The sequence below is a fragment of the Artemia sp. Qi Xiang Cuo genome, chromosome 2, assembly GCF_049724085.1.
Source record: "Artemia sp. Qi Xiang Cuo chromosome 2, ASM4972408v1, whole genome shotgun sequence".
NCBI classification, from domain to species: Eukaryota; Metazoa; Arthropoda; class Branchiopoda; order Anostraca; family Artemiidae; genus Artemia; species Artemia sp. Qi Xiang Cuo.
Genome location: NC_142795.1, coordinates 69,268,578 through 69,286,848, shown reverse-complemented (window position 1 = coordinate 69,286,848; position 18,271 = coordinate 69,268,578). Strand labels below are relative to the sequence as shown.

General features: G+C 36.5%; 1 protein-coding gene across 1 annotated transcript in view; it reads left to right on the top strand.

Moving 5' to 3' along the window:
- The window catches only part of LOC148955549 (uncharacterized), a 106,248-nt gene that overhangs the window by 82,952 nt on the left and 5,025 nt on the right, over window positions 1–18,271 (top strand). The window contains exon 6 of the mRNA XM_089107605.1: window positions 15,041–15,207. Within this exon, the coding sequence (XP_088963731.1) occupies window positions 15,041–15,207 (167 nt within the window). The remainder of the gene's footprint in view (window positions 1–15,040; window positions 15,208–18,271) is intronic.

Genomic DNA, 18,271 nt, shown 5'->3' with positions numbered 1-18,271 from the left:
ACTTTATGTACAATATAAATAAAAACACTTTTGTCCATCAACAGCAATAACACTTATTGTCTTTAAACACTTTTCTGTACAACACTTTTGTCCATCAACAGCACTTATTGTCTTTAAACACTTTTCTGTACAACAACATCAACACTTTTTTGTACAAAAAACACTTGAAAACAACACTTGAAAAACACTTGGAACATGAACTAGCACAGTTGAACATTACAGTGAATTTAAAGGTGGCCCCCCCCCCAGGACCGTGGGGCCGAAGGCCGGGCGCGGGTGGGACCCCCCACCCCCCGGGAGCCGGCCGCGGGGGCAAAAACAATACAATAGTTGTCGTCACTGCTACAGGTTTGTGGTTGGGTTAGTCGGGTCAGTGGTGTCGGTGGTGGTTAGTTAATTTATGAGCAGGTTAGTTGGTTAGTTCAAGTTAGGTTAATTTATCCAGACCAAGTTGATTGCGATAGTCTATGCATTCACCTCGGTTTGAAATACAGTAGTGTTCATGGGGCAGGACACTCACACCATTCTTGATCACATAGACCTTGTCGGATATGCATGATATTGCATGTTTTCTCCACTATTACAGGATAATTTATATACTATAGAGAGCAAATTGCAAGCACTTGTACTCTTAGCTCTAGGTTACTGTCTACACAGTCTCTATACACGCTCATGTTGAAATTGCTCTTTACAAAATGTGTAGGCACCCCTTTACACGCCTGCTTTTCATCCCTACTGTGTGTTTTAACGCAATAAACTTTAAGGCCTGGGAACACCCCCCTGGACATTAACTTACTCCCCATCTCTGTTTTTCAATTTAATAGCTAGTCGGGGGCTTGATGCTTCACCAACTCGGGGTAGAGGGATGAATTCCAGTTGGTAAAATACATCTGTGAGCTGATGTGTTCCCCCTTTCCTAAATCACCCTATAAATCTTCAGTCCCATTTACCTTTAACAGTAGAGAATCTGTATCCCCATAGTAAACTTGAACCTCCCCCTCCCGTGGCCATTGCACCTTGCACACATTGTAAAAAAACGACAACATGAGGTTTTTGGAAATTTCTAGTACTGAACTGCCACCTGCTATATTCTTGTTCAGTACCACATTTCGCTTTTTCCTGTGTAGAAGAACCATGCTAGCCTCTATGCTCGTGAACGATGTAAAATTGGGATCGGCAATAATTCATGCACACTCTAGAGGGTCAGTCACGACGTCGCAGCGAGATCTGTTACGTACGCTTTCACACATTTTGCCAAACGCTGAATTTAGAATGAGTTTGTACAATTCCTTCTCTACCTTGGAGTTTGCCCTAGACCGTTTATCGACAAAAGTGTCGATAAACGTCTTTAAATAAGGTTTCTGATTGAACTGCTGGACCCTATGTATTTTAGTGATCTTGAAACTATTGTTCACCATCCAGTGCAAAAGCACATGGTGAGCAACGATATTCTCCTTAGTGTCCAAATAAGCAATCAGTTTTTGTCTAGAGGGAGTCCAGTGCATCCCCATATCCTAAACCAATGATCGATTGTAGGGGCTCAGCGATTCCCTGCTCACGGGTCGATTGATACAGGGAAAAACAAAATCTTTGACTGAGTCGTGAAGCGCCAGCGGAATGTGACCGTCAATTTCAAAGAACCATCCTTGTGGCCCATTGTCCTCGACGGTGGTAATGTCGGGGAACTCATAAGTATTCTCAAGCCATTGATAGTTCCCACATAGCAAGGAGTAGTGGGACATTGCCGAGGGGTACAATGAGTTCATGTCCAAGAACACTGCATTTGACTTTACACTGGTGCTTTGTCCGCTCGGATCGGTTGACAAGACGCGGTCCCAATGAAAAACATACCCTCCCCTCATTGAACGCTCTACAAAAAGGTGCTTATCTACATCTGTGATTAGGCCTATTTCCTCCCTACTAATTTTTAAAATCAAATCCATCACTAAATGGGGTGTGGAAAAATAATAGCCTATATCTAACCTGAACTCTGAATAGATTTGGCCTGTGTTCTTAGAGACTATATCCAACAGAGTTAGATCGTCACTAGCCAAGTACAGTCTACAATAATCTCACCCATTTTCACAATTTCCCTTATCCGACACTTTCTTGGCAAACTCTCACTCCACGGCTGTGCATTTACTGTTGGTCAGTGAATTGTAAAATGCTTCAATTAGCAGTATTTTCACCTTACTTAAGCAAGCACCAGAACAGTGATAGTCGTATGCCTATACACCTTTGCAGGTTAATAGGTCATACATTTCACTGTCTGGAAAGTGCTGTTTAAGCATGGGAAAGCTATTGATATTGTCATTTTTCTGCAGTCAAATCAATGAACTCAATGCCTTGCGGAAAAAACTAAAATAATCTAGGAACCTGATTTTAATCCAACCTGTACGTCCATTATACATTACCTTCAATTTAATCTTGAAAATTAGTAACTTTGTAGTTAAGTATGGGCTTATATTGTAAGTAAATTTACAGTTTGCCCATAGACTATCTACTCCTTCTCTCCCTCTATGCATGTGTACCGGTGCCGGCTCAACCAATTATAAATCGTTCTTAGCGTTGTGGATCAAAAATGGAATACAAAACTGCTGGCTGACATTTAAATTACATGATTGATGCGCTACCCCCCTAAAATTACTCCCCCCCGCGGATCTTTCCGGCCACCAATGCTCATGATCTCTGACTCTCTCCCTCCCCCCTCTTTTCCCTTTAGTCCCTTTATCCCCCTTTCAAACTCCCTCCTACAAACCCAACATATTGTTTGATTTTTACTCATAAGACGATCCTCTGCAGACAGCACCATAGCATAATGCATATTTCTCAAATGAGAAATAGTGCCATTAGTTTTACAAATTAGTTTAGTCAGTGCTTTGACCATACACTCGTTCTCATCCAATGTTTCTACTATTTCTAACAACCGCATGGTGTTATAATTATCTCTTTGCGCATGAACATAGGACACTGCAATAGCTTGGTGTTCTTTGATTCGCTTTGGAAATTGTGGATCATTCACCTCCACCAGCTTAGCTTCACAGTCCAAAGATATTTTGTTGCATTGGAGAAGGGTGTCTTGGAAATTTTTGAAACGTAAAATAGCCCTATCCCCTGAAACCGTTTCCACTGTCTGATATCCATGGCGTCTGTAGTGCTTCATGTGATCCCATAGTTTTATATCGCTACGGAATTGTGACAGGCATGTCGGACAGTAGAAACGTGTCCCCATAGATCCCCACCATCCCCCAGAACTCTACTGATGTCTATAATAAAATTAAAATGGCCAATTGCATTCGGTTCCCTAAGTTGTGCATATAACAACCAAACTCAATGTCTGACCAAATCAGCTGACGGGCCCCTTACAGGGAAGACCACCCCCTTCTTTTTAGAACCCCATCTTCAAATTCAGTTTCATACTGAACCACAGTAACGCCGATATTTAAGTGGGCATTAGCCCTTTCAAAAATATCAATGGATCGTAGCGTTACTAGGTATTTTCCTACTAAACACGAGAAATCTACAATTGGTATATTGGACCCGTCCTTCCCATGTACAGCCCAGTGATCTAAATACGTCTTGGTAGCGTCACGTGCTAGAGGCTCGAATGCTGATATGAGGAAAGCATACTTAAAACACTTTTGACCTGTTTCAAAACAGATATTCTGGACCCCTTGACAAGCTCCTAGATCTGGATTATAATTTAAGACTGTATCCCTTTCAGATCCTGCCCCCCCTCTTAAAATAAAATCTTTCTTAAATTTACAAATATTTACACATAAATTTTCAATAAATAAAACTATAGACCCGCTCCCATTTTCGTTATAGTTCTCAAGATGCGCAATAATTTCTCCTACCCACTCGGAAAAAACTCCCTCAAGATTTTCCAAATTCGGATAAATTACGCGCACCTCGGAATGTATATAATGATAATAAACTTCACTTTTCCCCTCATTTAAATAGAAAAACCTTTAAAACAATAGAAAGCTTAATTGAATCCCTACCTCCCCACAACTGAATTTGGTTCTCCAGCAGTGCACGAATTTTATCTACATATTCATGCACAATTTCTACGGGATCAAAAACAAATTTTTCCCCCTTCAGTGAATTAAATGGGTCCCCAAATGTTGCAGTGTAAACAACTATATTATTTAATATTGAATTTGACAATTGAAAATCGGGAAATGTTGTACCCTCCTCTGGTATATTGCCCCCTCCCCCAAGTTGTTCAACAATATTTGGGCTATGCTCCACTTCAGTTGTTTGAAGTGGAAGTAGGTAATCAGTGGGGGATAGAGGAGGGTTCCATGTAAAATCCTCTAAAATTTGTATGGTGTTTGGACATAGCAATGGCATGTCCGCCTCTGAACTAGGAACATTACCTTGCTCAACTGTGCTAGGTTCTACATTGAAATAATTACTTAGAAAGGCATCAATATTAAAAGGCATTTCATCGGAATTAACAATACCATCCCATTCATTGTCCTGAATGACATGAAATTCCGTAGACGCGAGTTCTTCCTCTCCTTCACTTGATGACGATGGTGAATAAGGGACCAATGCTCCAACCTATAAATGAAAAAAATAGCTTATTTTCAAAGTGTTCAAATCATCCCTACTGTTTTTAAAATTTGGATTATTATTTAAATTCAGCGCTTAGTAGTATGCACATAGTAGCATTTGGTTAATTCAACTGAAAGCAGTCAATTTCCAACTTAATATAAGATATTTACAATCTATAACATCGCTTTACATAGAAGGTGACAATTTGATTTTGTTCAAAAAATAGTTTATTTTCAAAGTGTTCAAATCAGCCATGTCTTTTTTTTCTTTTTTCTTTTTCACGGCGCTTTTCAGCCCCGCAGCACCTCCCGCCGCGCTTCTCGGGCCCATCGGCTCCCAGCCCCCTTTACATAATGTCCGCCAAAACTTGAAATATTCGCTTAGACTGCATAAGTCGCTATTTCTCTCTAATTCCATACTGGTTCGATGAACTCATCACTAGCCCACAATTATTGTAACTTATCGCGAACGAGTTTTCCGATTTCCAAGACTGAACTTCAACAGGTAGGAAAATGCAACAATTAAATGCCGGGAACCGTTAACTTGGTTTCCCCTCGCTAGAATCTTGGCAAGATTGAAAGCTATTTAGAAATATTCAGTGCAAATTAGAACGCCATTATGTGCAATAGATAAAAGGAACAATCTCTCTCTCTTAAAACTATGTGATATTCAATTGTGAAAATAGCATTCACAGAGTTCCAAAGGCGGTGATTATTAATTGTCTAGAAATTACCCATGAAAAATATTCGCTTATGAGATAGCGGCGAAGAGATAGCAATAGTGCAGTGGGGAATGCATAGAAAATAGGAAAGATTAGAAAAGAGTGGTTTGACTAACAAGCAAAAAAAATTATATTTAGGTATCTCTGAGTGGATGGAACAGTGAAATTTAAAATGGATGTATTGGGGGGAGGGTGGGAATTAAAGTGAAAATAACATTTTAATGTCTTCGATAAGGTTGTATTAGGTTGAAAAATTGGTTTGTTTAGATATTTCTTGGTCCTGAATAATAGAAAAAAAGTGAAAAGACAAAAGTAAAGAGTAAAAGGCTCTCTAACAGCTAAAAATAGCTTATTTGATTGAAAAAAAATACTCACGTCTTCAAATTGATCAACCACTTGACAGGAAGCTGGAGGCTTGGCCATTACATGATAGGGAGCCATTGGTTGGTCTACGACTTGCCTGAAGGAGCCAACCCTTCTATCTTGCATGGAAGGCTCAGGACTTGATGGAGACAGTTGAGAAGAGTGCACTGGCACTTGACGGGGAGCTGATAGCACAGATATTACGCGAGAAGGAGCTGATGTTTGGCCTACGGCTTGTCTTAAAGGCCCAGGCATTGTATCTTGCCTGAAAGCCCTGCTGTATGACTGGGGTTCAAATGGATCATATCATGTCCATCACTATCTTTCGCAGCCGGGCTAGCGATATACCGGGCTCGTGCAGCCTAGGCTGCAACTTGAGGAGGCGGCATTGAGGCTTGTTTAAGAGGGGCTTGCACAGATGGCTGCACTTAGGCAGGCAGTGTGGAGCTAAGGGGTTTTAGCCAACGGCCATATTGAACAACTGTTGCAGGAGTTATACCTTCACCCTTGGCTCTCTTACTGGGAGGTGGGGCACATTCTTCAACATTGTCTTTAAAGAAGAGAAAACATTTAGTAAAGAAAATAATTTCATCCTTTTTTAAAGAATGAAAATAACTACCCTCTTTTACAGAATTTATTGTCAGACATAATTTGTCTAGAAAAGCATTTATCTCAAAGAAGCCCCCTCCTCCACCCTTTTTCAGCAAAGCAAAAAGTAAAAATGTATATAGGTTTACCCTCTCATTGAGTTAATCTTGCGTTTTTTTTTGCACGCGCAATGTAGATCAATAAAGAATATATCTTACTATCTTTTATTCAAATGCTATAGTTAAAATAACTAAAATATCAAAGAGAAATGGTTTGACACTGAAATAGAAAACAATTATGATAAAAACAATTATCTTTTCATTTCTATTTTGTCACCATTAAAAGCGTTAACCCATTCCCCAGCAAATATCCTGGATTCAAATTGACTCTCTCCCCCTAAATTTGGAAAATTAAGCCATCCCTAGGTTTACCCTCTCATTGAGTTAATCTTGCGTAACTATCCAATAATCTCTTTTAATTTTGTAGACAATTTGTTCCCCTTTTTTTCAGACATCATTGAAATATGCACACAAGCTTAATTAAGAGTAATCATTCTTTCCGCGGGCATGTTATTTATGTAAATCACCCCTCTTGTCGGATATTCACACGCGGCTTTTACTGCAAAGGAGAGCCAGTTCATTTGATAATTTTAAACACATCAAGGGGAAAAGATAATTTCGAGTAATAACTTCAATTGAAAGAATTAAATGGAGATGAATGGTGGGAAAGGAGGGAGGGAGGATGAGGTTTACGTAATGGAAATAAGTGTATATTTTCAATCAATGTATAAAGAATTTTTTTTTTGGGGGGGGGGATTTACCTGAATATACTGGAGGGTGACCATGTAAAATAATTTTATTTTGAAAATGTACTAAAACGGAACTTACATGGTAAATTGAAGTTGCCAAGGCTTCTAATTCATCAATATTATCCATTCTAGTTGTTTGCACTGTGTCAAAATACTTTCTGATAATTTAATCACATTGCATGCCCGTTATATACGAAATCTCAAGGGTGAATTGTTATGTAACGGGGAAAATCATGCAAGCGAGCCTCTGATTGGCTGAAAAGGGGGATGTATCCGACTCGTTGATTGGCTGAGAAGGAAACACAGGATCTAACTGTTTCCTATTCCTGGAAACTCATAACATTCGCCTCGAGCATGTACATGTCCAAAACAACAACAACATCAAATAAATCGACATGTTGGAAATTTAGGTCATTGACTCCGGTACCCGTTAGACTCAAAACATCCAGAACAGACATCCATTAAAGTGAGAAAGTTCCTGTTTTTCAAATTCTCACTGACAAAAACCATAAAACATACATAAATCGATTATGACATACATGAAAAACATCAAATAAATTGACCAACACACATAACCGTCCAAGAAACAACCATCAATTTGAGAAAATTCCTGTTTTTTCAAGTGAGAAAAATAATGTTTTTCCATTCTCACTGACAAAAACCATAAAAACAGACATAAATTACTGTTGACATCCATGAAAAACATCAAATAAATTGACCAACACACATAACCGTCCAAGAAACAACCATCAATGTGAGAAAATTCCTGTTTTTTCATTCTCACTGACAACAAACAGACATAAATTATGTAAAAAAAAGTTGTAGGTGGCAGCAGGGGTGGGCAATGGGAGTCAATAAGGCATCTCTACTTATATGTTAACATTGGGTAAAGTTCATAACTTTCAGCCCTTCCCCCAGGGACTTCGGGGGATTAAGTTATCCTAAAAGACATAGTTATCACATTTTCTACCGTACTGAACAAAATGGCTATCTCAAAATTTTGATCGGGTGACTTTGGGAAGAATTGTGCGTGGGAGGGGGCCTAGTTGCCCTCCATTTTTTGGTCACTTAAAAGGACCCTAGAACTTTTAATTTCCGTTTCAATGAGCCCTCCGACGATATTGTAGAACCACTGGGTCGATACGATCACCCCTGGGAAAAAAAAACAAAAAAACAAATAAACACGCATCCGTGATCTTTCTTCTGGCAAAAATGCAAAATTCCACTATTTTGTAGATAGGTGCTTGAAACCTCTACAGTAGGGTTCTCTGATACGCTGAATGTGATGGTGTGATTTTCATTAAGGTTCTATAATTTTTAGGGGGTCTTTCCCCCTTTTTTCTAAAATCAGCCAAATTTTCTCACGCGCGTAAGTTTTGATGGGTAAAAAATCAGCATTAAAATCTGATTATTTTGATGTATCTGCTGGTATCAAAATTTTCTTTTTTAGAGTTTCGGTTACCATTGAGCCGGGTCGCTCCTTACTTGCAATTCGTTACCACGAACTGTTTGAAAACGTGGAATTTTGTATTTTTGCCAGAAGAAGGATCACGAATACTTGTTTATTTGTTTTGTTTTTTTTCTCCCAGGGTGATTGTATCGACCCAGTGGTCCTAGAATACCGGAAGAGGGCTCCCTCGAACGGAAATTGAAAGTGCTAGTGCCCTTTTTAAGTGACCAAAAAGATTGTAGGGCAACTGGGCCCTCTCCCGCGCCCATTTTTTCTCAAAATCGTCCAAACAAAACATTTGAGATAGCCATTTTGTAAAGCATAGTCGAAAGGGCTGAACAACTATGCCTTTAGAGATATCATGACCCCCGCAGCCCCTGGGGAAAGGTCCTTAAGTTATAAAATTTGCCCATTGTTTACGTATAGTATTTCTTATTAGGAAGTATGCATACATTTCTCGGGAGGGGAACAAATTTTCTGCTGGGGGGATTCTATGGGAAGGGAGGTTTCAAGGGGTGAATTTTTCAGGGGAAATTTTGCATTGGGGGAATTCGCGAGAATTCCTATACGAAATTCCTCTTATGTCTCGCTTTTTTGGCCGGGGTAAATTTTTACCAGGATTGAATTGTCTAGAGAATATATCCGTGGGGAGGAGAGATTTATCCGTGGAGATGGAGCCATATTTCCAAGAGTTATTTAGAAAAACGATCAGAAATTAAATTAAAAAAGCATGTTTTTTCAACTGAAAGTAAGGAGCAACATCAAAACTTAAAATGAACAGAAATTATTACGCATATGAGGGGGGTTGCTTCTTCTCATGACCTCACTCTTCACGCTAAAGTTTGAATTGTGTCCCAATTCTTTAAGAACAACTCCTGAAACAGAAGGTTCGTTTAATAAGAACAATAAGAAGCTTTTTTTAAAACTAGTAAAAAACTTTAGTATAAAGAGTGAGGTGCTGAGGAGGGGTAATCCCCTCATATAGGTAATAATTTCTGTTCATTTTATGTTTTAATATTGCTCCTTACTTTCAATTGAAAAAAACTTTTTTTTTTATTTAATTACTCATAAACACGACATTGACAATAATAAATAAATTAATCAAACAGTTCGTGGCAACGAACTGTAAGTAAGGAGCGACCTGGCTCAATAGTAAATGAATCTCTAAAAACGGAATTTCGATGCCAGTAGATGCATCAAAAGAATCGGATTTTTATGCTGATTTCAAATATATAAATTATATAAATTGATTTCAAAGTTTCATCAAATTTAGTCTAACACATCAAAAGTTACGAGCCTGAAAAAATTTGTCTTATTTTTGAAAAAGGGGGAAACATTCCCTAAAAGTGACAAAATCTTAATGAAAATCAAACCATCCTATTCAGTGTGACAGAAAACCCTCTTCTAGAGGTTTTAAGTTCTTCTAAGCAAAAATGCACAATTTTACATTTTTTGTCGGAAGAAAGATCACCGGTGCGGGTTTAGTTGTTGTTGTTTTTTTCCCAGGGGTGATGTGATAGTATCGATCCAGTACTTATATAATTTCGTAAAAGGGCTCATTCGAACGGAAATTAAAAGTTCTAGTGCCCTTTTTAAGTGACCAAAAAAATTGGAGGGCAGCTTGGCCCCCGTCCACGCTTATTTTTTTCTCAAAGTCACCCAATCAAAATTTTGAGACAGCAATTTTGTTCAGCATAGTCGAAAACCTACTAAATATGTCTTTAAAGACGACTTAGTCCCCCACATTTTCCGGGGGAAGGGCTGCAAGTCATGAACTTTGCCCATTGTTTACATATAGTGTGGGTCGTTGGGATGTATTTCAGGACGTTTTCAGGAGAGACAGACGTTTTCAGGAGAGATTTTTTCTAGGGGGGGGGGGGGTGTTAGAGGAGGGGATTACTTGCGAGGATCTTTCCATGGAGGATATTTCCTTGGGGGGAGGAACATTTCCATGAAGGGGGCGCCGATTTCCCAGCATTATTTCTGCATTGAAAATGGATGCTGAGGCTCTTAACATATTCAGAAGAAAATTAAAGAACACTCAATTTGACTTTTTAGAAAGTTGTGATCTGCAAGTGAATGAAAAGTTTTCATTGTGGTATTCAGAAATAACTAAATTACTAAAAGAAAGTTGTATAGTTATTAAAAAGCCGGCTTTTCATGTTATCCCTAGAAAACCCTGGGTTACTAGGACTGATGAAGGCCATATCAAATCGAAGACTGCTATATAAACATTCTGTAGTGTCTCCTGAGGCGGAAGTGAGATACAAGAAATATAATTGTGAACTCAGTAACCTATTACGAACAGCGAGAATTAATTATTATAGAAAGGAGTGTAAAAAAAAAAGTGCAGGTAATTCAAGGCAGACGTGGAGAGTAATTCAGTCTGTTCTGAGCCATTCCAAGAGTTTAATTTTACCTGAAAATTTTAACACTGATGTTTCGATTGTTGGTAATATGTGTGACCATTTTTCTATTGTTGGTAAACCGATAGCGAACTCCACAACAAAATTTTCTGAGTACGGAACATACCACCAATTTTCACCCGAGGAAAGTGATGTATCTGCATATCTGAAACCAGTAACTGCTAGTGAATTACGTACCACATTGTGGAACATGAGAAATAATGCTTCGAGTGCTGACTTCCTTTCATTGCGTGTACTTAAGTATGTTTTCTCGGAAATATGCGACTAGGTTTGTGTTCTATTTAATATGTGCCTAAAAGTTGGTGTTTTCCCGATTTTATGAAAATTGCTAGAGTGGTTCCGCTTTTTAAGGGCGGAGAAAAAAAATTGCCGAATGATTATAGGCCATTTCATTGCTGCCAGTTTTACCGAGAGTTTTCGAAAAATTGATTAGTGGCAGGATGGTTGATTTTCTTGAGAATAAAAAGTTTTTAGTAAAACTCAGTTTGGATTCCGTAAAGCAATGTCGACAGATCAAGCTCTTCTTTTTTCACGACTTTTGTGAACGATGCTCTGGACCAAGGGTGGAAAGTTGCATCTGTTTTTTTGGACACTGTGAAAGCCTTTGATGCAGTGGACCATGGAATTCTTCTGGAGAAGCTGAGAAATCGTGGTTTTCGGGGTATGTTTTATCGTCTATTGGAATCTTTTCTCCATGATCAAAAAGTTTGTCAGTGCTAGTGAAATTAAATCGCAAGTTAAAAGTGTTAAATTCGGTGTCCCTCAGGGGTCTGTTTTAGGGCCACTAGTGCTTCTTATATATATTGATGACCTGCGAAATGCTATCAATAGACTGTCTTTTGATTTAAAATGTAGTGATACTGGAGCATCAAAATCTATTTTGCCTTATTTTGCTGATGACACACAACTAACTGTTGCTGCAAAAACCGGGGAAATGCTTATACAGAATCTTCAGACTGGCATGTTAAACATTGAAAAATGGAGGAGGGTTAACAGACTTCAGCTACACCATGCAAAATCCCATTTTGTAATGTATGGGAGAAGTAGCAATTACTACCCTTGGATTGACAAAATACAGTTTGGTGAAAATATTCTCCCTCGGGAAGTTTCGACAAAGTATCTAGGGGTGATTGTTGATGAGTGTCTTAACTTCAAAGAGCACATTTCATGTGTTAGTGACAAGGTTGCAAGAAATGTTGGGATGATGAGGAAACTGAGGCACTTTTTTCCGAAAGATATTATGAGATTGCTTTATTTTTCTTTTGTTCACCCATACCTTCTATATGGTTGTCTTGTGTGGTCAAGTACGTTTTTAATTCACCTTCGTCCCCTTAGAAGTGTACAAAATAATGCCGAAGGGTTTTAACTGGAGATAATCATAATATGTCTGTTAGACATAGATATAATCAAGTAAATATATTACCGATGGCTGGATTATTCCGTTTTTATAATGCTCTTGTTATGTTTAAATATACACACGCGTTATTACCTGAGTGTTTTAGGGAAATGTTTACAAGTGGTGATAATTTCCATAACTACTCGAATACAGCATCAACACTAGTTCGGCGACCTCAAGTTATTACAAAGTGACCCTTTTTTTCATAAGAAATGTTGGCCCTCGGGTGTGGGAGCCACTAACTCAGGCAATTTCAACAATTGATGAGCTAAATGAATTTCGCAGTAAATTAAAAGGACAGTGTTTGTCTACATATGAGTTTTAATCCTTGCTGGGCGAATTTTCTCTCAAGTGATTGTGACAAACTTTTTTTGGGGGAGGGCGACGAGGAGGTAGAATAGAAGAATGATTTTTAGTTTTGTGTCTTCGGTATCCAATTAGGTCGTGAAACTTTTAGAAATTAATTTATTTCTTTTATTTTTATTTATTTATTTTATTATTATAATTTTTTGCTTTTTTTTTTTGGGGGGGGGGGGCTAAGGATGGCTGGTAGTAATTGTGTATGTAGGGTTTTGTATAGGGTGATGTCTGCCCATACAAGTTTAATAAACTTCGGGTTTTGTTGTTAATGTGTTTTTTTTTTTTAATACAACCCCTTTTCTCTCTCTATTTAAAAGACGATCAGAAATTAAATAAAAAAAACAAGTTTTTTCAACTAAAAGTAAGGAGTAACATTAAAACATAAACCAAACAGAAATTAATACGTATATGACGGGGTTCACCCCCTAGTCAATACCTCGCTCTATACGCTAAAGTTTTTTTTAGTAATTTCAAAAGAGCTATCTATTCTAACTAAACGGCCTTTGTGATTCAGGGATTTGTGATCCGAACAAAATTCGAACTTTAACGTAAAGAGCGAGGTATTGACTAGGGGGCGAACCCCCTCATATACGTAATAGTTTCTGTTCGTTATAAGTTTTAATGTTGCTCCTTACTTTCAGTTGAAAAAACTTGTTTTTTTATTTAATAAGTAAAAGAAATGAAGTCGAACTGTAAATAGCTTCTGAGACCACACTGGCTTTCATGACGCACAAAAAAAACGAAGACCCCAAAAATGAAGAAAACGAAAGGACAAAACAGATGAGGATGATTACAGTTAGTGAAGACAGAAAACTTTCCAGTGAAAAACCAGTAAAAAAAACACCAGATATGCTGCATATGTAGCCATGGAAAGAATTCATATCCAATCCAATTCTTGCCCAATTCCATTTCCGAGTAGTCTATTTGTGATTTGTTTTTCAATCACTTCTTCGCTTTTTTGTAAAAGTACTTCCACGGGTCAGTTTTTCGTTGCACAGTATCTATATACTTTTTTTGTACTGAAGACGGCTAAACCGAAATATCTGCTTTGTATTCAATGGCTAAAAATCATCTTTGTTTATTTTGTCTCTTTGTTTTCCTTTCGTTTTTTCGTTCTCCGTCATTTCCTGAAGTCGAACTGAAGAGCCATGAAGAAATTCTAATGAAAACCAATATGAAGAATCAAGAAAATGCGTCTTAGGTCAGTAGAACCTGCTGAAAAAATTTACCACTGTTATTCCACTTGTAGTAATGAGCAAGTTGTCCTCAGTGCAGATGAAGAAGATTATAAAAGCAAAAAGATCCTCCAGAGCCCTTGCTGGCGCATAGGGTGTCGAATCAACATTTTAATTGCTGGGTATTTTTTATAAGACAAAAATGGCAAGTATGTCGCCCGACCTTACCGCAGCGAGAATCGATCCCCGGAGCCCAGTATTGCTCAGCAGAGCATCAATCAACTGAGCTACTAGAGGGAGCAGCTGAAGAACAACAAAGAAAAATGAAAATAATGAGACACTAAAAACAATTTGAAACTCAACGGAGTAAAATAAAACAAGAAGATGACAACCATAGTTAAAAATTAGAACCCCGATATATATATATATATATATATATATATATATATATATATATATATATATATATATATATATATATATATATATATATATATATATATATATATATATATATATATATATATATATATATATATATATATATATATATATATTATATATATATACATATACTTCCCATGCGAAAAAGATATTTCTTGTTGCTCGAGATGGAGATTCTGATTCTCCGTGTGGGGTTTTCGGGTTTGCTGATTACAATGGTGTCGTTTTTTTCTGACGTAACACCATTTTTTGGAGTTTCATGCTATTTTTCAAAATCCCCATAAATTTCATTTTACAATGAATTTATACTATTTCCGATGTTTCGTAGTTTTTAAGTTATATATGGCTTCCTAGGATTACACTTACAATAACCTTCCATTTTCACTGTCCTCGGTACTTCGAGATGTTGACTTCGTTCAAGATTAGTATTGACAAGACTAACGCTATGTCTAATGCCCCCATATATATATATATATATATATATATATATATATATATATATATATATATATATATATATATATATATATATATATATATATATATATATATATATATATATATATATATATATATATATATATATATATATGTCATCTTTGTCAAAATAAATAACTTAAAATTCCACGCTTCAATGTATTCATCATATTCAAAGATGTATTCATATGTAAATTATTAAGGGTTCCTTCCCCCCATCAGATAAATTGATCTAAACTGCAAAGTTTTATTCGACTTTTGCTTTCTAGATGACCTTTACGTTCCACTAGCCCATACCAGAGGACGAGTTCCCATGTATTCCAGCAAGGTTTATCCTGATCAATACTCAGGCATGGAGTACACTGACAACGCCTATAGAAGATCAGGCTATCGTCAACCTTATCTGGCAGCACAAAAGAGATCAAGCAGAAACTCGGTAAGTAGCCCTCGAAAATAAACAAAATCAGTACTCTGTTTTAGACATATTTCAATCAGCGGAGGAGTATCTATAAAGATTTTACTGACACGTATTTGATTTTTTTTTTTTTTTAAAACCTGTCCCACTGAAGCCATGTTGGGTTTCATTATATTGTAGTGAGATATTATTTGATAGCCAATTTACAAGTATGGCACTTAGGTCGTTGGCAAATCAAGGATAAGGTAGATTAAGTTTTAGGTTGAAATTTTCTTTCGATGGGAATTGCCATTTTTAAAATGGTCACATATAATGGTATAATATGATAATAATCAAGCAGCAAAGATTTGGATGATTTCAATCTACAAACAGTTTCAAGTGATAAAATATAATTAAAAAAAACTGAATCAACCCGCTTAAATTGTTATTATTAATTATCATTTTATGATTAGCTTATCCTCTTACTTTTTTTAAATTATTTATTACTCTTCAATAACTGACTCTAATAAATTCCAATGCATGTAGTAGATATAGTGTATTATAGACACTGCCATAGTATACATTAATGACCCACTAGTCCCTCTATAGAAAAATAAGAGAATAAAAACATACAATTTGTCTAATTCATGTTTATCTAAATTAAGCTGACGGATTTGCATTCCATCAAGCTGTAGATTTTGGGATATCGAACTAATATTTTCAAAAGTTTACAGTTTTATTTAGAAACTTTAAAGTTCTTGACTAAAAGTTTTATTTACGTCATGATATGTAATAGAATAAAAACAGGTCGATACCGGATAAGAGTCTAGAAAAACACCAGGAGACCAAAGAAATAAAAAGATATTGACATCTTTTCAAACTTATCCATCCACTTGACTGTCTATTCTACTGAGGAAAATAATATTATTTCTAATATCAAAAGGAGAAAAGAAGTGCCAAAGGAAGCCCATTATTATTTCTGGCATTATAGATTCATAGGAAAGGTTATGGGAGTGTACGTGTCCCTTTTATGGATGATAAATTTCCATAAGATTGAACTTAAAATTCTATTTTTCTCTCCTTTGACTTTCGCTTACTTTTGGTCACTTTCAAAGTCAGCCAAGAATGAATCAAATATTTAATTTAAAGAATGATTATTGAATTGTCTTTCAAGTGCACGTGTCTCTTTTATGGATAATAAGTTTCCTGAAGATTAAATTTCCTCTTCTATTTTTCTCTCCTTCGACTTTGGCTTATTTTTGGTCACTTAAATTCAGCCAAGAACGAATCAAATATTTGATTTGAAGAATGATGCAGACATAATCAGAGGGGTCAATTCACAAAAATATAGAAGGGAGGGGAAAAATGTGCTTGTCAAACTCTTAGGGGGGAAATTTTGTTTTTCTACTGAACCTCCTCGATGAAAAATGCAAGAAGTTGTTTTTCAAAATATTGTGGGGGGAGGGGGGCAAAACCTGGAGGAGGGCCATTGATGATATACATCTTGTATCTCCAAACACCATGAATCTCCAAACGCTAAGCGTGGTGGACCCATATGCAGGAAAACAGAGTTGAAACTAGATTCGTGATGCACAAAAATGGAACGAACATTTTTTCACCTCTGATAGACTTGAAACTTACTGGGCATGCATACTGGGCAGTGGGCAATACACACCCAACAGGAAATATCATTTTGAAAAACATTCGGTTAAGTCGATTCATGACACCTTAATATGGACAAAACATTATTTTTTTCGATCGACGACTAACCAAGAGAGTTCAATGAGGACAACGAATTTTGAAAGACCAGTTAGTTTGTTTAGATTCGTGACGTCAATTGTTTTCATTTTTACGCAACAAAACAGCACTATTTTGTGTAAGTGACCTTGAACTGTATTTCTTCAAATAAGATAAATGTTACAACCAACATACACGATATGATTCTTTTCATAAAACGGTTGTTTACGATAGGTACATATTTAAGCGTGTCTATAGGATGGGGTCAGGATGGCTTCAGCCCAGACCAAAAATTTTGCAAATTTTCATGACCATATGACTGAAATCCCACCTCCAAATCGACTCAAAATTTTACAGTAGAGATGCTATCAAAAGTTATTGCACAAAACTGCGGTTGAACGAAAATTTCGACAGAATATTCAAATTTTACAAATTTCAATATAAATATTTAAGATCAAATTACAGTAAAAGATTTTATTTCATAAGCCTAAAAACTAAAAAAACTTAAAACTATTCATGTAATTGACCCACAGTAAAACTATTTCAATTATAAACGAATAGAATATAGTTTCAAAAAGTTCAAAAAAAGTTTTTTTCAAAAAACAGTAAAGAACCAAGGAGCATTTGTCGGGATTTGTGCTATATTGTATGTTTAGTTCGTTATAAATAGAACTTATTTTATTAAAATCTAGAACGAGCAGAAATAAAGTCATATAATAAATCAAACGTAGATCGAACAAAAATTACTGTGAATGAATAAATAAAATCGAAAACGAACAGGTTCCAAATTAATTATTACGTCAAACTTAAGAATAACGCACACTGCCATGGGCGTAGGGAGGGGGGGCAGCTGCCCCCCCCCCTAAACCTTCAAATTTACATTAGATATGGCTGAAAAAGCAGATGGTTTGGAAAAAGCAGTTGATAAAACTCCATCACACTATCGACTGCCCCCCTCCCCTAGACAATATGCTGCCTAATGCTGCCTACGCCCATGCACACTGCTATGGATGAGCAGATCAAATTAAAAACAAACAAAACTTAAAACGAACGACCCAAAATTAAACCGAAAATAAATTGCGAAAAGTATGAATGGGTCTACACTCTACAGCCTCTTTAAAATCTCTAAGTTTATTTTCCCCTTTTATCATGGCAACACTGAACAATGGAAAATTTGCCGAAACTTCACGGATTTATTATCATCATCTTTTAAACAATCAGTCTAGTTTTATTAGTCTGATATACTAATATTATTATGACATTTTATTATAATATTATAATATAATAATATTATATTACAATATTATATTAATATTTTTCGTTTGTGCTTTCTTCGTCTTAAACAAATTTCTTTCAATTATACAGAAAT